At 38.7% G+C, this 23,014-nt stretch overlaps 1 protein-coding gene across 1 annotated transcript; it reads right to left on the bottom strand.

The window, feature by feature from the left end:
• Positions 1–3,811: 3,811 nt before the first annotated feature.
• Positions 3,812–22,781, bottom strand: LOC307001208 (myosin-IIIb-like; the record flags this gene model as incomplete). The annotated part of the gene is made up of 16 exons (XM_079617429.1): positions 3,812–3,852; positions 4,780–4,909; positions 5,700–5,788; positions 6,076–6,229; positions 8,014–8,161; positions 10,846–11,056; positions 11,229–11,355; positions 11,788–11,902; positions 12,017–12,115; positions 12,493–12,695; positions 12,904–12,987; positions 14,099–14,203; positions 14,382–14,498; positions 14,787–14,871; positions 22,359–22,517; positions 22,690–22,781. The coding sequence occupies 16 exons, from the start codon at positions 22,779–22,781 to the stop codon at positions 3,812–3,814; spliced, it is 1,959 nt and encodes a 652-aa protein (XP_079473555.1).
• Between the last annotated feature and the right edge of the window lie 233 nt (positions 22,782–23,014).

A 23,014-nucleotide genomic window follows, 5' to 3' on the forward strand; every position in this document is an offset into this window, starting at 1 on the left:
GACATTATAACAAAGTGGACTTTCTAAAACTGTGTTAAGAAGTGTTGCCATGAATAGTCATGAAATTATTATATTATCAGAAAGTAGTTTTTTTAATCAAACTTTTAGTTTAACCTAAATTGATGCATCAATACCATTATGTAAATAAAAATGTTTAAGGGTTTACATTACAATCATACCATGTAAGATTGTAAAAAAAAAAGAAAAAAAAAAGAATATGGTTATCCATCTGTAAATCGCCTATTTTTTAAATAAAAACATTAAATATTCTAATTATAGAACGCTAAGATTTTACAGCATGTACATATGCTACTGACACAAACAGCATGTACAGTATAACCAGCACAGACATGATCTGTGTTTGATCATCACGCCTGACCCCTAGTGGCCAGAGCTCACTCTGCACGCATGAGGCACATGCACTTCAAGGACAAACCGATTCAATCAGGGTCTGCAGTCAGAAGTTTACAGATAACAGCAAATATAGAGAACAATGAAAATATATGCAGATTAAACCCACCAGGTATTTTACACAGCAGATTAAAATGATTAGGTTATTTAAGTATAAGGAAGATTATGGCTACAATATAAAAAAAAATAAAGGCTCAGTCATTCTTTGTAGCATAATTAGATTAATCAAAAACTAATTTCTTATAGGAAAAAAGTTTTTTTTTTCTGCATCGGGTTCTTGAGTTTGTTGAGGATTACAAATCTTGAAGTTTCATTGCAAGTTCTTCAGGCCAGTGTATTTCTGGGTATCTACGCTCATGTGAATGAATTGTTCTTATATTTAGTTCTACATCTAATTTATATTAAAAGGTAGTGTACACTACCAATCAAGATTTAAATGCTATTGGGTTTGGTAGGCTTTTTTTATTTAAGTCTCTGCTCACTAAAAATAACAGACACCACTGTAATATGCAAATTAATTTGCTGCTCAAGAAACATTTCTTATTTTTGTCAAAGTTGAAAACAGTTGGATTGCTTAATATTTTTTGGAAACAGTGATGCATTAAAGTTCAAAAGTACAGCGTTTATTTAAAATATACATATTTTGTAACATTATAAACATATTTAGCCTACTGACACTCGTGATCAATTTAATGCATTGAATAAAAGTATTAATTTCTTTAAAATGTCTTTCTTACTTTTTTGATGTGGGTTTACATTTAGGCAATGTTAAATATCATGTTCATTATTGCTCAATATAAATGTTTTTTTTTTTTTTACTTTTAACATCAGGAAGCATGAACATAACTTCAAATATTAGTAAATCGTCCATATACTTTTTTCATATTCTTTCAAAAATCTATGATCTGGGATGTGAAATGGAAAGCAACCATTAACTTATCTCTCTCTCTACATACACACACACACACCTCAAAATTGACCAATGAAATGATCCTATCCGTTTAGCGAATTAACCAACACTTTATCGTAAGCTCAACACATTAATTTAAAAACACTCCGGTTCTTCAAATCCCTGAGTTTTTTCACCGGGTTTCCACTACACACACTCATTAACAGGTAGCCGTAGGCAGCGGACAGCTACATAATGGCTTAACTGCAGAGATGTATGAAAATACACATCTTATAATTACCCAGCATGCTCCCATTCACACCTCACTAAGTCTAGTGACCGTCTAGCAACTCTTGGCTTTATTAAGCACCTGCCTGGAAGAACGATAGCAGAGGAAAAGCAGTTTACTGGGCTAAATAGCTGCTTTTCTTCCTCGGGGTATTTGAAAATCTTATCGCTGGAATATCCCAAACTCCAGTAGATAGCAGAGAACCAGCGGGAGCCTAGCGGACAGCTTAGAGGAAATGAAAACACATCCATCCACAGCTCTATCCTTCCAGTCTATCCCACTATTCTTCTGCCTGGAGATCAGCCACTCCAGAGATAATGGGGGGAGAGATTTGTATTTATAAAGAGAGAGAGAGAGAGAGAAAGAGAAACAGAGAAAGAGAGAGACACACAAAAAGTGGCGAGAGTATATGAATTCAGCTGACTTACTTGAGTTTGAACATTTACACGTTCACGCAATCATGCTCTACATCAGACCAGACGCTTTGGAAATGGTGCTGCATTTCCATAAACTCAATATTCGCACAAACACACGATATGGGAGGCACTTTTCACCAAAAGGCTACAAATTGGTGTGCCATTATATTTTAAAGCAACGTTTAGAGAGAGAATTGATATTAGATCAAGTACTGTTCAACATTATATTTTAACAAAGCAAAAAAAAAAGCATTACAATGCTTTTCATGCCATTAAAGCATTTTATTAAATGATTGACAATCTGTCAAATGGAAATTCACTGTAGAATAAATGTGCGTACAAATAAAAACCTCTAAAAGCTGTAATACTTGAATGTTTTATAATTTTTTTCTCTGATGAATATAACTTTTTTGTACCATTATAAATGTATTTTACTGTCACCTTTACTGTCATTTAATGCATCCTTGCTGATAAAAAAAAAAAGTTTGACCGGTATATGAATACTACTGTGTGCTGCATTATTAGATGCAATATAGGCTACCGTGTGTTTACATAAAATAACACATTTTTATGTTGATTGAATTTATGGGACATTTTTTCTATTTTGTACCCTGGAAATATGTGTCACTGCATTCTCTCAGGCCCTGTTTACATTTTAAAACGCATAACTTTTGCTACGGTTCCGCCTGGCATCCACACTACTCTGGCGTATTCGATCCTCGACAACAGAGACTTTTGGTAACGCTGTGTCAGTGGAGATGAACCAAAACTGAGACTTTTGAAAACGAAGGCGTGGCTGCCCACTTTCGCTCCCTGATTGGGTCTTCTGGATCATTGCGTATCCTTCCCTGATTCGTCAAGACCCTATCATATGACCATTACGCTACCAGACCAAGACAATAACAGACCAGCCTCGTAAACAATAACACAGAGACTTTGACTTTGCTGTCCTTTTTAGCAGCCATTGTACAGATAAACTGCATTTTGTAACACTGCAGCTGCGCAGGGGGAAAGCTATTATTACAACAATCGGCAACAGATCTCATTTCAAGCGGCACGAGCCCTACATGGAACGCACATCTTTTCTGAAACGCAGTGGAAACGCCAGTATGGACGAAGATCGTTTTCATTTTATAACACCATGTTAAAACATATCCTCAGTAGTGTCTAAGGCACTGTTTACAGCTGGTATTAAGATGTGTTTTGGTCGATCGGATCATAAGTGGACGTCGCTAAATACAGGAGTAAACGGGGTCTAAAACGCTTGTCCACTTTCGACCACTTCAAGAGGTAGTTGAAAACACATTCGACCGGATTTCTTTCGTAGTGTAAACACTCATGTGATCGAATGTGTTCAAACAGTCACAAAACACCGTCTACTCTCCGTCTACTGATGAACTAATGAGTGAACATTATGGGAAGAGCTCTAGCCGGATGGCATTTAAACTTTGTCAGCTGGAGACCCAAGTTTGGTTTGAAGATAAAAAAATGTGTTGATAAATAACAAGCACAATGTTCTCTAACCATTCCTGCTTTCTAACACTCACAGCGTTCGGCTGGTCTTGTGTCTATCAGAGCAGAAATGAAAGCTGATGCTCTCCGTATGGTTTTCTGTCACCAGACTTGTTTCTTATGTAAATTGAGCAAGCTTATTTTGTCCATTATATCGAAAGATCTGGAAAAAAAAAAGATACATTTACCCGCCCATAGACTCTCCCCTTGAAGAAATCAGGACATAAGTGTTTGAAAGTGGACAAAAGAGACGGATTACAACACCAGGTGTAAACGGGCATGTGTCTCCCTCTTCTACTTGTGATCCGATTGACCAAAGCGCATCTTAATACCAGCTGTAAACAGGGCCATAATGACAAAGAGAATCAATCTTATTACAACAGGTGTCTGGGCTGAAGTGTGAACATCATCACTTTCAAAAGATTGCTTTATGTTTTACAACAAACATTCACACCAACAAATCTTAACATTTTTCAATCCACCATCAGGAATTTTATTGGCCCTGACATGACCCGGTGACCTCTGGAAGGTGAAAATGGGCTGTGAAGCATCTAAAGCAATTGACCCTTCCTTCGCAGGGAGCTTGATTGACAGGTGATCTGACCAATCATACTTCGCCATCCGCCATTTTGTCCAACAAAGCAGTCAGGAGAGTTAGTAGATTAACATGGGAGGATTTGAACTTGAGAAGTGGAGTGTACTGACGCCTTTCCGCGGTTAAAACAACATTCCTTCTGATGTTCATTCATGTTTATTTGATGCTATAAATGAACTAGAAGGAAGAGATGATCGGTTCACGAGCAGCTTTAACTGAGGCTCGACAGCGATCTGGCAGACACATTAAAGAGCCACAAAACGGTATTTATTGTTTAAATTTATTTTAAAAAATGACCAAATTTGAAAGGTGAGACTTTGTTTAATATCAAAAGTAACCGAAAAGTAACCTGGTCTGTCCTGTCTGTCAGTGTGTTGTCAGTCTCCTCTCTGCTCCGCGATGTGTTTTTCACTGTGTGAGAGCGGCGTAGCTTGTCGCACATAGCGACAGTAACTAAGGGAGGGCGGGTCTTTGCGAACGGTCAATTGAGATAAGTTTAACACCATTACTAATTTTTCCAATAAAATGACACTCTGTTCCAACCTCCCAGATGCTTCTTGGCACCACAGTATTTGGACCGACAATCGAGTCTGATTGGCTAGGGAGGCGAGAGAAGGGACACCGCAGGCGTGACATGAACAGCTCTCGGGATGAATGATCCTGGTACCTGTTTTAGTCAGAGGACTGGAAAACAGCTGCTGCAGGAGCTTGTTCTCTGACGTCCTCAAAAGCACCACGATGTCTGCAGGAAGAGTGTCACGGTTCTTCTCCAGGAAACCACTGACATTATACAAGACCTGACAGAGAAACACAACTATTTCAATAAACAGAATCATTACACATCTTTGTTAAAGAAATCAATACTTTTATTCAGCAATGATGCATTAAATCGAGGAAAAACAACAGTCTAATGTTACAAAATATTTATATTTAAAATAAATGCTGTTCTTTTGAACTTTGTATTCATGGAAGCATTCTCAAAAAGTGTATTATGTTTGTCTAATAATTTTAAGCAGCACACCTGTTTTCAACATTGATAATAATAAGATATCAGACTATTAGAAATTATTTCTGAAGGATCATGTGACATGGAGTAATTAAGCTTTGCCATTACTAGAGTAAATTACCGTAAATTAATTGTAATACTATTATAATTGTTTCTATTTTACTGTATTTTTTACTAAATAAATGCAGCCTTGTTGAACACGAGACTTCCTTCAAAAACGTTGTTTAGTTTCTAGTCTGTTTTCATTGTCACTGTTTAGCCTGTGTTTATAGGTTGTCATGGTTTCTAATTAGTCCACACCTGTTCCCTGTTCCGTTGATGATCTTTCCTCTGTGTATTTAAGCCTTCAGTCTTCCTCAGTTCATTGTCTTGTGTTAAAATGTATGGATTGTGTTGAATTCTATTAAATATTGTTCGTTCTGTTACGCATCTCTTCTTTACACCATGACACATATATTATCTATATTATTTAACAAATATTATATCTATTGATTTTGATTTAACTTATTACTGCATTATATTTCATCTTTTAGTAAAACAGCATAAAAGTGAGTGAGATTTTATGAAATCAAGCTCTTTACCTTGCCCGCATAATGCTGGATCCCAAAGCAAAGCTCCACACGCTTGGGTGTCCAGAAGTACTTGTTTCTCAGGTTATCCTGAAACTTATCTTTATTACAAAAACTGAAGGTGAGTGGAGAATCTTATCAAACTGACACATCTTCAGCATTCATCAGAACATGGTACAAAACAGTTATCAAAATAACGAAGTCATCTCACGTACATATCACCTCAAACATGAAGTAAACACAATGAGAACTTTTCAATTTATACTGGCTTGCTATAGCATTATTATTTAAAAAGAATGTATATTGAACATCATATAAGTAACTTTACATGAAAGAGTACTAATGTGACATTTACAGTACTGATGAAACGCTAAGCAGAGAGTCTTACCAACGAGTGTTTGGTCAGTGGCCTGTGGGAAACGGCTCTCCTCGTCCAGCAGAGACAGTAAACCCATGGGCTTCTGAAGAAACATGTCCAGAATGGGCCTGTTGTCCTCGTACTCCACCAGACTGGCATCTACACCCTCACTCTGATACTCGATCTGAACAAACACACACACTACTTCATAACACACGTCTAATGTATTCTGTACCTTAACATCAACAAGAACGTGTAGAGAAGATGTTAAAAGATCATCTTATTTGCTACAAATATTAACAATCTTATTTTAAAGTTTTATATATTACCCATATGTGACCCTGGATCACAAAACCAGTCACAAGTCGCACTGGTATATTTGTGCCAATAGCCAACAATACATTGTATGGGTAAAAAAAAAAAAAAAAAAAAATTTATGTTATGCTGAAAATCATGAGGATATTAAGTGAAGATCATGTTCCATGAAGATATTTAGTAAATTTCCTACCGTAAATATATAAAACATTTATTTTTGTGAGTGAATGCTGCACAATCGTGAACATAAATGCACAACTTTAAAGGGGATTTTCTCAATGTTTTATTTTTTTGCACCCTCAGATTCCAGATTTTCAAATAGTTGTATCTCGGCCAAATATTATCCTATCCTAACAAACCACACATCAATGGAAAGCTTATTTATTCAGCTTTCATGTTATGTATAAATCTCAATTTTAAAGAATTGACCCTATGTGACTGGTTTTGTGGTCCAGGGTCACATATTTGTGCATAAAATGCAGGGCCAATCATGAAATAATCATATACAATTTGAAATTTAAAAATATACGTGAATAATGGATGGTACATGCAGAATTCATTATATCATCATATATTGTGTGGGAAACAAAGCAAAACAATACTTGTCCCCTTAATGTGTGGGAAAAAGTACACTATACTTATTACAGAAATAATATACTTTAAAGTGTCAACTGAATGTAATGTTAAATTCAATTGGATGTATTATAGTTTATTAAGTACATCTTTAAAATGTATTTTCATAATTACACCCATTGTCTTTGAAAGTGTCGGCCTACAGCTGAATTTACTGACAAGCATTTATGGTAAACTAAAATATACTTTAATGCCATTTCTATTGAAATTTGTATTTTATGTATTTAAATTAAAGTTTAAGTTAAAGTCCCCCTGTAGTCAATAATTTTATCACATAAAACTCATCTTTGATCACCAAAATGACATATTTAAACGTTTTTTTTTCCCTTGAAAAAAAACAAACAATTACCCATGCCTTAGCACAAATAGCTTGAATGTAACTCTACACCCTTGCCTCATTTAGTAAACGTGGTTCTATGAATATGCAAATGAGCCCCGCCTCCACTCACTCACAGCAGCTCCGAGATCCACTCGTTTTCAAACCGTGTTTTTGAGACTGTCTTTGGTTCACTGCAGTATTATGGAGAAAATACTCAGCAATCCTGTTGACTTATGAATTTACACATGGTTTGTCTTAAAGCAAATATTAAAAACACCACACAGACATATAAACAACATTAAAAGCTGGATTTTCACCACAGGGGGACTTTAAGAAAAAGCTATTCAAAGTGTAAGTGCACTTAAGTGGCCTTTATATTATTTGCAAGTACAGTTTTAAAAAATATATTTGAAAGATGTTAAGTACACTACAAGGGACAGTTGGTTAAGGCCACATATGACACGAGAGAGATTTGACTAATTAATAAGTCATAAGAAAGCGTCAGGCCACTTGATAGACTGAACAATGGTTCTAGAGGCACAGAGTTTCTACCGAGGAGAAAATATTATTACACATTTTCTTTCTTCGCTATGTACACTGATATACACAGATGTATTCAAGGACAAATATTGGTTGGTTTAAGATGAACTTAATCTAACATTCACCTGCTTAAAGGTGTTTGTGCACAGAGAAAGTCTTACCTGTTCCAGGGCAAAGATGTGTTGATTGAAGTAGAACTGGATCTGTTCGTTAGCGATGTTGATACACAGCTGCTCAAATGAGTTCTTCTTGAAGTTTTCGAAACCAAAGATGTCCAAAATCCCCACGTTCATTCCACTCTCAGCCGTACTTCAAAGACACAGAGACAAACATTAGCTGACCATCACAACACATTAAGGCCTTAACCACGCTAATGACCCAAACAACTAAATATTTTACAACCTGTCAACCACGAAAACACAGAAACAAAGACCTTTAAAAACACAGGTCTGCTTCAGCATGTCATTTCAATTTACAAAGAGCTGGTGCGCTCGTCTCTGAACATTCAGCCAATCGCGATCTCCTCCAAACTCCTCAGACAGCGACCAGAGGTCACCTTCTGCTCCCGCTAACAGGTTATTAGTGGCAATAATGTTGAATGCGCTGCTGATTGGAGTGGAAATGGCAGAATTTGGACCGTGTGTATCGAGGTGGAAGACGTGAGTTTCTCTGACAAGCCCGTGGCTGAAGTCTGACAGGATTCACTCGGATCAATGAACGGCTTCTCCACTCTCTCTGAAGTCTTTTTAATCATCTGCATATTATTTTTTCCAATGTAACTCTGTATCAAAAATTTATACAACCCTCTTTTTTTCTAGCTCTTTTCTTCTTTTGCTGTGGGTATTAATATTCTGAGCTGGTTAGACTGGAGGTCATCGCTGGAGATGATGCTTGAGCATGTAAACGCATCCGTAACGGAGAGATTCAAGGAGGGAGACTGGGATGAAAGTTTAGAAATTACCTTAAAATTATCGTTAAATTAACTTGATATAAAAGTCAATCCACAAAGATGAGCTCAATAGCTGAAAAAGCCTTAACCAGGGTATGAAGACTTTTTTTTTGACCAGCAGGTAAAAGGTTGTTATATTGGTTTGGCTGGTGACCATCTTAAATGTGTCATATGAGATCACAGCAATAGCAAATCACAACTATACAACCATCCAGTCAATTGCACACAAACAAAATCAAGCCCGGCCTAACATTTGTTCTTGTTGGAGAAGCCGTTTCACTGGGATATATCAAAATAGGGAAGAAAAGACTATCACAACTTCCATTTAATGCGAGTTTAAAGTGTACTGTCTCTTCGCCGATTTTCAGCCCGCATTGTATTGTTACAATGTATATGTAAATGAACATTGTTTATTCTTTCTCTGTCTTGGACTGAGAAATTCATGTATATTTGTCCGCCCGTGGGCATTTGTAATGACGGAGGGTTATTAACAGAACAGTTATTGTAAGGGTGGGAAAAGTGTTTCGTACTGTCGACTCCCAACAGCATTATGGTAAAAATGAAACACTATGGCAGCAGCTTTCTTACCTGTATGCAATGGCTTACCTGTATTACTTCTGGCGGAACTGACAAAACGGCAGTTTCTTTTGAAATCTTTTCCCCTCGATTTGGCATAAAACACTGTGTTCATGGTCATCCATTTTAAAATGCTGACTTCAAATACAGATGTTTTTCAGATTTCCCCGCGGCGTTCTCTCTATATTTACGATACTTTGCAGCCTTTAGCCGCTGCCTACAACGCGCTGGATCCTTTACTGGAAAGCCAAAGTAACTCACTCCCGCTAAATGTTTACTCTTTGAATTCTTGCACCCGGGAACAATTCAGGTCAACACCATAAGGAACCCCTAAAGGGAGATGGTGGTGGAAAAAAATATGAGATGGGAGGAAGAGTAATAAGTCAATGTTTTTGCATTCTCTAGCAAATGTCTTGCGTTCCCCCGATAAACTTTACGTTCGCTCGCAAAACCTTTGCGTTCCCTCGAGAAACTTTGCGTTCATTCGCGAAACCTTTGTGTTCCCCCCGAGAATCTTGGACGCTCGCTTGCAAAAAATGTATGTTCCCCCCAGAAAATGTGCGCTTGCTTGAATATGTTTTGCATTCCCCGTAGAAACTTGCCGTTCCCCGAGAAACTTTGCATTCGCTCGCAAAACCTTTGAGTTCCCCCGAGAAACTTTACGTTCGCTTGCAAATGTTTTACGTTCCCCGAGAAACGTTGCATTCCCCTGAGAAACTTTGCGTTCCCCTTTAGAAACTTTGCATTCACTCGCAAACCCTTTGTGTTCCCACAAGAAACTCCCACAAGAAACAAAACGCTTTTGAGTTTTTTTGCGAGCAAACACAAAGTTTCTCGGGGGAACACAAAACGTTGTGCGAGAGGACGCAAAGGCATTGACAAATATTTTTCCCTCCATCTCATATTTGTTTCCTTCAGCATGTCCCTTTAGGGGCTCCATACTCAGAAGTATATCCTACTAAAGCACAAGGGTATCTATAACAGACTGGTGGGATTGACAACATACATTATGTTTTTTTTGTTCCTAACTGTTTTTTCTTTTAGTTAGGTAGCACCGATTTCAAAACAATTCTCACCTTTCTACTGCATAGGCAGACAAGTTTTATTTAAAGCCCATTTTGTCAGTGCGGACTCCTTTAAGTACACTTTTAAAAACAGCCATGAAAGTGTACTCTTTTTAAGTACACTGAAGTGGCCTTTTATTTCATTCATATTATATTATCTGAAAGTACAGTTTTTAACAATATACATTTAAGATTTGAAAAACACAACACAAGCTTTTCACAAGGGTGGTGACAGTATTTTCATTTTTGGGTGGATAATAATAAGACCATCATGAAATTTCAAACTGGTCTAAAAGCTGTGTCAATGAATTACTAAAGGGCTTTGCAAAATGGTAGGCTTGGGTGTATTTTAACAGTAAACTGAAGCATGCCACCATGATGATGGTGATGTTATTTTGCCGTACCAGATGTTAGTGTCAGGCTGTAGCAGAGCATTAATGCGATTCACAATCCAGCTGAAGAGACGTCCGTACAGGGCTTTAGACATGGCGTCTCTCACATCAGTGGCCTTGTCCACAGTATTGGTGCGAATGATGGTTTCTCCACGAGTTACCACACAGTGGGAGGTCAAAGCTTCCTGAAGCTCCTCTGAGCCGATACTGAGCAGAGCGGCCGCTGTCCGCAGCACATAAAGAGAGAAGAACATCAGGAATGGATCAGTAACTCTTGCTTTTTGTCTGCCAAATTATTACTGACAACATTTGTGAGATTTATGTCATGAGGAAAATGTGGGTTTCGTAAATGCAAACCTAGAAACTAACATTCATGGAAATAATCAGGCACTTACCATCATCTAAGGCCTCAGAGTTGGGCACCTCACTCTTGTCGCTCTGATGTTGGGAGCTGGCGGATGTAAACTCAATATTTCCTGTATTTAAAATGGCTGCTAGAATTCTGTACACAGAATTCACTTCCTGTATATCAAGATATGAAATATTTTATATTGAAGTATGCACAAAAACATGGAAGAAAGCCTGACTAACAAAATTGCTTCTCAAAGGGATTGTTCAACCAAAAATAATAAAATCCTTCTTTGTGTCATTTCAAACCTGTATGACTTTTCTTCTGTGGGATATAAAAGGAGATATTCTGAAGAAGGTTAGGATTTGAAACAAATTTGGACCCCATCCAAATCCAAACAAATTTGGACCCCCATTGACTTTCATTTTATGGACAAAAAAAATAATTTACATTTTTTAAAATCTTCTTTATGTTTCACAGAAGAAATAAATTAATACATGTTTGGAACAACATGAGAGACATGATTTTTTTAGGGAACAATCCCTTTAATAATTATTGCATAATTGCATATGATTAAGAAATATAAATCCGGATTTCAGCTGTACCTCCTCAGTAAATCCTATGATACGGAAACAGTCCTGAATGGCACCAAATTGCTCCTTGTACAGTTTGCTGGAGATGATGTCCTGCATTACTTGACCATTAAAACAATCAATGTATCTGAAAGACCAAAAAAGTAACATGAATCTCTGATCCTAATTGTAGATATGTTAACTAGATTCAGAATTACACATCTTTTTAAATTTAGAGTTTGTTACAAATAAACGTTAGAACCTGGGGGCAGTTTTGTTGGGAAGTCTGTATTTCTTGAGGTTGTCTTGGTGGTAAAGACCAGCATAGATATAGTAAAATATGTGGAAGTTTTTCTCGCCCCTGCAAAAGAAAATGTAAGATGTGAAGAATAATATATGTAAGCAAAAATGTGGGACAGAATTGTTAAAAAGTTTAAAGTCAACATGAGTGGCCTTATGTGGAGTGATTGACCCACAAATTACAATTCCAAAGAAAAACATCCTGGAAATGAATTCTTTTTTTTGGTTGATGGTTACCTGTCAAAGACCACTTTTCACCATCCCATCAATTGACTATGGGTAAAATCAAGTCCTTCCCTACATGTTTTGTTTATCTTGTTAATATTATGTTTCACTCAGAAATATTTCACATTACAGAAGTAAAAAGGGTTGCAAACAGTGTTCAATGTTGACTTTAACGTTCTGATGGCCAAAGGTCTAGGCAAAGTGGTTTCTCACGTAGCCTGTTTGATGACTCTGGATTTCTCCAGAAGATACTCGGAGATCTTGGCACCCATCACAGCCCCTGTGGGTGTAAACTTCATCTCCAGGTACTTTCCAAAGCGGCTTGAGTTATCATTAATGGCCGTGCACGCATTACCAAACGCCTCCACCAGGGGATTCACTTGAAGAATCTTCTCACGAAGTGTCCGATTATTAGCCTTGAAATAGAAAACAACAGATGATGTTTGAAGAGCCTGACCCAGATTTTTAATCTGCTAATTTTACAGCCATATTGATTACATCGCTAAAGGGAAAATCATCAAGAATCCCATAATCAAACATGAAAGATCGGTTACTGAAGTGTTTATTTGAAGCAATTAAAGTATTTATGAATAGATTTAGGTAGTGTATCAAAGTTGTGAGTACCTTGCCCAGAAATGTGAGATGTTGGACGATGAGGTGAGCACTCTCCGTTTTACCAGCTCCACTTTCTCCACTGATGATTATGCACTTCACAGACAGAAACAAGGAAAATATATAAACACAATGTACAGAGCTAGCACATGCATAGATTAACATACCCAGGAGAACCAATAGGAGGATGTTTGTTTGTTATTCCCCCAAAATGGAACAACATCTCATTTATACCACATAATGTTATAACACAGTAACTTGTGATGTGGTTAAAGGGGTGGTTGAGTATGATTTCACTTTTCTAACTTTAGTTAGTGTGTAATGTTGCTGTTTGATCATAAAAAACATCTGCAAAGTTACAACACTCAAAGTTCAAAGCAAAGTAAGATATTTGCTTTTAAAGAAAAGGACTACAACACACGGCTGGTAGGGACTACACGACATTCCTCACAGGTTAGTGACATCAGCAACCCTAAAATGTACATAAGCCCCGTCCCCGGGAACACAGTCCATGTTGAGAAGAGGAAGAGTTACATTTGTGAGTCAGCTCAAACTTTAGCATCCGTCTTTTCACATGCAATAGAAAGTCACTCTGTGTGGATCTCACAACAGTTCCTATACGAGCGATTTATAGATTATCATGACAGAATATGCTAACTGAAGATAGTTAACTCCACATCAGCAACATAAATTCATCAACTAACCATTCAGAGACGTCCTGTTGCTTCTACATGTTGTCACTTCTTCTTGAGTCTCTCCATCTTTGTCAGACTCCGTTTTAACATTAAAGACAGAACAGTTTCTGTCATGTTAGTGTGTGTGCGTGAGGTAATCGCAGCTGCTAACACACAAGAGCTCTTGAAACCACGCCCTCTGCAGAAGCTCATTTGCATTTAAAGGGCCAGGCACAAAACGTTGCGTTTTTGCAAACCCTCAAAAAGTGACAACTTTAACATGCTATATAAAAATATCTGTGGGGTATTTTGTGTTAAAACTTCACACACACACACACAGACCGGGGACATCAGAGATTTATTTGACATCTTGTGAAAAGGGCATTTTACCACCCCTTAAAAAAAGGGCTTTATTTCTCAGATGAAAAGTCACTATTATCTTTTAAAATAATTTATTCTGTGGCGGTAACAAGCTTCCTATAGTGAACCATGTATATGTAAGATGTGTTTTATAAATGACAGTGCAGACACACCTGGTCTTTGGAGAGGGTGACCATGCTCTGATAGGCTGCATCAGCAGTGGCAAAGATGTGCGGGGGGTTAGTGGAGCGTTTCATCCCATGATAGAGCTTTGAGAACTGAGAACAGACACATTTCCAGACAGGAAACTACGTCTTAGTTCACTCTCTACAAGGAAGCTTTGATTCAGAAAGCCAACTTAAAGTGGATGCCACATGAATTACGCATTTGATCAAAAATGATATGCATTAGACATTAATTATGCCCTATTACACAGCCTGATGTTGCTCATCTCACCTGTGGAGAGTAGATGCTGAGGTTCTGGAAGGGGTTAAGGGCTATGAGGATATCACCAACATACGTGTAGATCTGCATATCCTGATACCGCTTCTGAAGATGTGTAATGATTATTTCCTATAAAAGAGAGATGCTGAAGATGGAAATGCTTCTTGTTTATACTAACAGAGACTCACTGAATTCACATCCTTTGAGCAGACAGTTTAGTATTAGTTTGTAATTGAATTTCATTACATTTAAACATCAAATATGAAACAGAGTGTCTATTTACACCAAGTGCAAATACCCCACCTTGTTGTTAGCTATTTTTATTTTCATGATATCAGGCATTTTTAATCTTCTTTGAAATAATTTTGATTTCTTTTGAAAGCCTTTGCTTAAATTCCAACTAGATCCTCTAAATACCTCATCTAAAACCTCCAGGTTCACCAGATCATCATCAGCACAGATCTCAATGATAAGGGTTTTCCGTGTGTTGATCCGCTCATGCCTATAAAAAAAACAATACACCAATGTTAGAGCCTCAATAAATATTACAACAAAGATCTATTCAATCATAAACAATTTTATTTTTAATTTTTTTTAATTTTACAGTAATGCAAAACTCAGTGCCCGGATTCTAAGTTGTTGTGGGAGGTTGTCAGGGTGTTGCTATGCAAATTCTAGGGTGTTCTGTTGAGTTGTGGTGTTCTAGCTCAGGGGTGTCCTATCCTGCACCTGGAGGGTCCTGTCCTGCTGAGTTCAGCTATTAATTATTAATGAATACATTAACATTAGTTTAATTAAAGGAACCGTATGTAAGAAATGTATTTCAATTCATCATAAAATGGCCCTGATATGTCAGTAGACAGTAAATCATGTTCATTTCAAATACTTATATCACTGACAACAGTAGTCCGGCCAGGATATTGTCATTTAAAAGTTGCAGCCCTCAACTGATGTTGATGTTGTCATGTAGTGTTTTGGCCTGATGCGCCACCCTCCACCTATCTACCAATCACGAAGTCGGTAGTGTTTCAGCATCCGGGTTGCCAGATCTGCTCTAGTCTTGCCATTGGAAGCTCCTTGTAGCAGCCGACGTTCCTGCTAGATCCTGCAGCCTATCTGGCAACCTCGAATCAGGGGGGAGGGGGAGGGGATACACCGCTCTACAGTAATTTGAAAGTGATTGCAGTACCAGTTTTGGCCACAATCTTTCATACGGTTCCTTTAACATTAAATAATACTATTAATACATTAATTAAATACACCTGAACCAGCTAATCAAGCTCTTACTAGGCAATATAAGAAACATTTAGGCAGGTGTCGAGACAAACTGGAGCGAAACTCTGCAGGACTTGAAACCTTCAATGTACACTATCATTCAAAAGTTTGACATTAGTACTAAAACCAGGAATTGTGAGAAATACTCTTACAATTGATTGTATACAAAATATATATTCTATTATGCCTGTTTTTACAAGATGTAATACCGGTCTCAGGTGTCCCCAGAATGTGTATGTGAAGTTTCAGCTCAAAATATCCCACAGACCATTTATTATACTATGTTGTAAATGCCCATTTTTGAGTAAAAAAAAAAAATGCTGTTTGCATGCATCTTTAAATGCAATTGAGCTGCTGCTGCGCCCCCTCTCCCAGAAGAGCTCTTTACAGCTCTTCTGATACTCTGCTAAATAACAAAACAACTGTTTGGTTTTGATTATTCTCTATCGCAGTCACACTCAAGTGACATTGCAGTTCTATATCATCATGAAAGATAATATTTGCATGTGTTTTAAAGGCATATCAGTCTAAACTTTTGATAAATGGTTTTCTGAGTGCACACATCCGAATCACACGCACAGAAAGCTCTCTTTCATGTATTATTGCGCTTAAACTGTAAAATACACACAAGGTTATGTCAAAAACACACAAAGTTCACATAAACACAGTGGGTTATTTTCGTGAACTTAAACAGCAGGGATTTGTGTATTAAAGAGTAAGCAGGGTAATGTATAATACCTACTGCAGTATATGCTGTTAATACGAACCAAACAACAAAAAGATTGAAAATCACTCACTGCTCTTGATTGAATAACTTTAGTAGCTTTAATAAGAATACATTTCTTACTTGAATGCTGCTGTTAAATGCTCTGGCGAGGAGATAAATATGGCCGACTGTGTATAGAGCTCACTAAAGGGGAGGGGCTATGCTAATAAGGCAGATTCCGTTGCCAGTCGTGGGCGGGGTCTAAATGGCTAATTTTGAGACACTGTTTCAGATTTATGGGCAAAATAACAAACAGAGTGGATGGATTTGTTACCACAATAGGGTGGTTGTGTATACACACTGCCGACACATTATTCTTTTCAAAAACAATATAAAAGAGATTTTTGCATAATAGGTCCCCTCTAATATAACTATTTTCTATTGTAATATATTTTCAAATGTATTTTTTTCCTGTGATGCAAAGCTGAATGTTCAGCATCAGCGAAACATGATCCTTCAGAAATAATTTAATATACTGATTTGCTGCTCAATATTTTTTTCTTATTATTACCAATATTGAAAATGTGATGTATTGTTTTTCAGGATTCTTTAATGAATAGAAAGCTCTATAATCTACTGGCCACAAACTTTTGAACGGTAGTGTAAGTCTATGTGAATTTTTGCCCATTTTATCATCCGCCTGATTAAAAAATGTGAGTCTGATCAAATGTAATGGCACATCATTGAGGTATTATTCACCTTTCATAGCACAAATGGTGTAAAAATGAGTTACATGAAAGGTTAATACTTGGGGTCAAATTTACTAACCACTTAAACCAGCATAAACCCTTTTTTGCCATTAAAAAATGACTGTCATCAAAGACACGCAGTGAAAAATTTGTGCTGAAAAGGCTTGGACATTTATTTTTGCGGCTGACCTTATTGCATATGCGTTTGTAGGAGTTTCACTTTAAGATGCAAACTTTATGAGATTTAAATGAATCATGCAAGGTGATTTACTAAGGTTTGCTCTCGTCAATTTACTGGTATTTGCGGCATTATTTAACCGCCAAAAAAGAAAGCGTATTAAACGCTAATTTGCCCTGTTTACAAAATCTGGCCCTTAGTGTTAGAGACTTGTTCAAATCCCTAACCCTTAATATTAGGAACAGTAGTTGTGATTCTTGCCTTAGCAAACACCAAAAAACTAAAAATGTCTGCAGTATCAGGGTCTATTCTCTGGGGTTTAAAGGCTATTACAGCGTGTCATGAATGCACTTCATCAGAGTTTGACCCTCTATTGTATTTCTGACCTTTAGATCATGTGGAAGCAGCTGCTCTTTTCACAGCTCTTAAAACCCATCGGGCCCTGGGGACATGACAGCGTACAGACACAATACACTGCGAGAAACAGACAGACTGAGTGTGTGTGGCGCTGTTTCTGTGTGTGTATCAGTGTTCCCTCGCTCTGTAATCACTTCACTGATATTTGCCATCAGTGACTAAACAGAGAGAGCACAGCCAAGCTCATAATCTCATTACGTCTCTCTCACTATCAGGCTAGCAGATTATACGTGGCCTGGGGGAACGAGGGGATACAATCTGGCAACCCAGTGACTGTTTATTCACTATCAATCACAGACCGTACCAAGTTAACCCCTACTTTCTCAAAACAAGTTCAAATTGTCTTTATAGTCACTTCAGAACAAGAGTACTGTGGAAATTAATGAACATTGTCAAATCCTCTTTATCGCATTGAGTTCATCAGGGTTAGATTAATTCAGGACAGAAGTCCTCATTTAACCCTGAATCAGAGAGTTAGTTAGGGTTAAGAGTATTAATCTAACACTCTAGTAGTAGGATTCTACTGTGACCGGGAGGGGACATGTTCGGTTCACTTAGTTTTATTGTGGCCAAAACATATAAACTCGTGGGAATGTAATATGTTGTTGCCACGAGATATTTATTTATGGGAACGTCATATTAAGTCGTGGCCACGAGATCATTTTGTTGAGGTAACAATCTATTTCTCGTGGCCACGAGTTATGTTTAGGGAACCACACCGGTCAATACTGTAAACAGCAGTCGGAGATGGAGATGACTGATGACACAACATTTTACTTTGAATTAGGAATGTCATATAAAGATATACTGCGGTCTCTGGCATTGAGACATGGGTACGTTATAAGTGAAAGACACCTGAAGCGCATTCTTAAGTTGAATGGGCTTTTTCGTCGGAAATTTGCTGGCTTGAATGAGCCGAAAGCCAGCGGGCGAAGGGAGCGCACGCAGCGTGTTAAAGCTGTATCGCCCAAGTTTCTACACGTCTAGCTCCTTTTACAGGAACAGATGCCATGTCCTTTCCGTCATGACCCACAGCTCATGACCATAGGTTAGAGTAGGAACGTAGATTGACCGGTAAATTGAGAGCTTCGCCTTGCGGCTCAGCTTTTTCTTCACCACGACAGACCGGTACATCGACCGCATTACTGCAGAAGCTGCACCGATCCGTCTGATCTCCCGTTCCATCCTTCCCTCACTCGTGAACAAGACCCCAAGATACTTGAACTCCTCCACTTGAGGCAGGGACTCTCCAACAACTTGAAGTGGGCAAGCCACCCTTTTCTGACTGAGAACCATGGCCTCGGATTTGGAGGTGCTGATTCTCATCCCAGCCGCTTCACTCGGCTGCAAACCGTCCCAGTGCATGCTGAAGGTCCTGGTCTGATGGGGCAAAGTGGCCCATACTCCCAGAGCACCCTTCACAGGACGCCGCGAGGGACACAGTCGAATGCCTTCTCCAAATCTACAAAGCACATGTGGATTGGTTGGGCAAACTCCCATGAACCCTCCAGCACCCTGGAGAGGGTATGGAGCTAATAAAGTGTTCCACGACCGGGACGAAAACCACACTGTCTCTCCTGAATCCGAGGTTCTACTATAGGCCGAATTCTCCTCTCCAGTACCCTGGCATAGTCTTTCCGGGGGAGGCTGAGAAGTGTGATTCCCCTGTAGTTGGAACACACCCTCCGGTAGGGCTGAACGATATGGACAAAATTTCATATCTCGATTTTCATGCCAGATATCTCGATATCGATACAATACGATATGACTACGGGGTTCGGTGAATACCAAGCATTTCTCAGAAAAATAAAAAGATCATAATACAAAAAAATGTGGAAAGTATAGTTTTATTTTTAAGAACAAGTCAACATTAACATAAATTACCAAAAAAAAAATACAAATCAAACCTTTTACTGCAGCTCTGCTTTAACAATAAATAACAAATGCAGCAGCTGGTGGAACATTGAACGTGCATTGAAGTGCAGTCCAGTTCACCAGCCACTTACTTTTAAGTATTTCGGGAGAAGTGGATGAATTCACGTGTTGTAAACATAGAGGTTGTAAATCCAACAGATCCGATTCTCTGAACTGCGTCTGCGGCACAAACTAACACGGCGGCGCCCATCGCGCATACAGCTCAACTAACGCGATCGTTATAAAGGTGTTTAAACAACAATATACTTCCACTTGCATGTATTTGACAATCAGAATATCAGATATTTCATGCCATAGCTAACACATTTGTGAATATTCTGAATAAAAAAGGAAAAATGTCATAAAAGCAGATCATCATTCATTCAGCGTTGTTGCTGCTGCGGTGTGTCACGTGACAAGCAATGACGCGTCACCATAAAAACGCCGCCCCCCCCTCTCACAATATAGTTCCCACGTCCCTGGTAGTGTGTGCGCGCTGGCTTTAGCTGTGCATTCAAAGGCACTCGTAAAACTGATGTTTGTTGTGACTGCCAGAGTTGTATGCAGGGCGAGCGCGGAGAGGGGGAATCTATATCGTCGATATCGTTGCTTTTTTCGATAGTAATATCTTGAAAGTTCATATCGAGATATAGATACGATAACAATATATCGTTCAGCCCTACCCTCCGGTCCCCCTTCGTAAAAAGAGGGACCACCACCCCGGTCTGTTACTGTCCCCGACTGCCACGCGATGCTGCAGAGGCGTGTCAACCAAGACTTGGTCTTGACTGCCTCTGTGACTTCAGCATGGGTGATGGACGAGTCCACCTCCGAGCCCTCAGCCTCTGCTTCCTCAATGGAAGTCGTGACGGCGGGATTGAGGAGATCCTCAAAGTATTCCTTCCACCGTCCAACGACATCCCCAGTTGAGGTCAACAGCTGCCCACCTAAACAGTGTAGGTAGGGCACCGCTTCCCTCTCCTGAGGCGCCGGACGGTTTGCCGGAATCTCTTCGAGGCCAACCGGTAGTCCTTCTCCATGGCCTCACCGAACTCCTCCCAGGCACGATTTTTTGCCTCCACAACAACCCAGGCTGCAGTTCGCTTGGCCTGCCGGTACCTGTCAGCTTCCTCAGGAGTCCCACAAGCCAGCCAGGCCCGATAGGACTCCTTCTTCAGCTTGACGGCATCCCTTACTTCCGGTGTCCACCACCGGGTTCGGGGATTGCCGCCTCAACAGGCACAGGAGACCTTACGGCAATTAGGCCTGGTTTCATAGACAAGGCTTAGGTTAAGTCGGGATTAGCCCTTCGTTCAATTAGGACATTTTAGTAGCTTTTATTAATGTGCCTTAAAAGAAACATTACTGGTAAAAAAATATATTACTGGTGCGCATCTTAAGACAAGACAATGGGACTGACAAATTTTAAGATATGTCAATGCAAGTTGTTTTCAGTTAAAACAGCTCAAACATGCATTTTAGTCTGGGACTATGATTAAGACTTGTCTGAGATACCGGGAATAATGTTACAAAATATTTATATTTCAAATAAATGCTGTTCTTTTGAACTTTCTATTCATCAAAATAATCATGAAAAAATGTTTCACAGTTTCCACAAAAATATGAAGCACCGCAACTGTTTTTAACATTGATAATAGTAAGAAATGCTTCTTGAGCATCAAATCATCATATTAGAATGATTTCTGAAGGATCATGTGACACTGAAGACTGGAGTAATGATGCTGAAAATTAAGCTTTGATCAGACAAAGAATATATATTTTTAAACAGATTCAAATAGAAAACAATTATTTTAAATTACAGTATATCATAATATGTCTGTGTTTACTGTATTTTTGAACAAATAACTGCTGCCTTGGTGTACATGAGATATTTCCTGGTTGCAATGCAATTATTGTTTGTTTTGGCAAAGCAAACCGTTTTGTGAACGCTTTTGAATACAGTACACAGAAACATTATATACTGTTAAATACTTATATGTGATATTCAGCAAAGGACACTTTTAAACAAATCTAAAGGCGAATGTGAGCTAATATAACTCAACCACTAGGAATACTATAGGCAGGGCAGTCATTTAAATTCACAATTGTGTAGGCCTACTACACTCCCCTCGACGCGATCTGCAGGTTTTGAGGGGTCTAAATGAGTATTTTGGATGAGAAGCCAGTGGAAACGCTTTCATTATGTTTTCCTGTACAACAACATCAGAGATATCCGTTTGACTTAATAGAAGCTGTCAATGTGATGCTGAATCTAATGCTCCTGGCTCTCAGGATAAACCTGAGGAGTTTCATTCCTCCACAGATAACACTGCCATCTGCTGGAAAGAGGAAGCACTCAACACGCAGTTGATAGATGACACAGTAATATAAAAAAATCTGATTCGTATATTTCTATAGTGTCACAACAGCAAGTCTCACAGTCTCATATTTACACGTGATAAATCCACTAGGACAGCTCTGCATCTACAGAAGACAGTGATGAATGCAATACAAGCTCCTCACAATGGTCAAGGCTGCCAGATCTTTGCTCTGACCATGAGAGGAATCAAAAACGCCTCAAACCATTTCAAAATGACAATCTAAGACTGGCAGGCTATTATAAAACTAGTGGTGATGTTTAACGCTCTGCCTTTTCTGTGCCGCAATCTGTTTCCCTGTTTCCCATGAACATATCGATCTGGTTTCATAAAAGAGCTGAGAGGTCCTCTAACACAGTGCTGTTTATGTACCTGGTGGTCCTGGTCCTGCTGCCCACGTCTTGTTGCTCACGGATGAGGACTGACAGCTGATGCCTGAGAGACGTGTCTTTCCCATGAGCCTGTTTAATGAACGGATGCTCCAGCAGATGCATCACTGATGGACGCGTCTCAAAATCTTTGATCAAACACCTGCAGATATGAGAGGAGACATAATATGTGAAAAGAGAAAAGACAAACAGAAATAAAGAGCGCAGAGAAAACATCGAACGTTCCATATAAAAGAACATGAAAAACGAGTAATACAGGATAAAAAGATCCTGTAAAATCCCGTAAAGGCCTTCAGGAAGGTAAGGCATGTCACCTGTACATCTTCACACAGCTCCAGTCTCCGATACACCTCACAGAAAGCTCTCTGAGGTCTGAACTGAACATCTGACCGGCCGCCTCGCTCATCACCATAGTGTTCAGTGCAAACACTCTTATCATGTGTCTTCAGGCTTGTCTCTGTTGTTCTGGACTGTCGACCATGGCTTATGGCTTTATTATTTTATTTCTTAGGATCTTTCGAAAAGGATTTATTTCATTTGTAGCTGTACCTTTGTGAAAACAGTGTTCTTAATGGTATTGAATGTGCACGTATAGTGTAAATCAAATCTTAAAAAAGTATATTTTTCATATACTGTAGC

The sequence above is a fragment of the Phoxinus phoxinus genome, assembly GCF_949152265.1.
Source record: "Phoxinus phoxinus genome assembly, chromosome: 7".
Taxonomy (NCBI): Eukaryota; Metazoa; Chordata; class Actinopteri; order Cypriniformes; family Leuciscidae; genus Phoxinus; species Phoxinus phoxinus.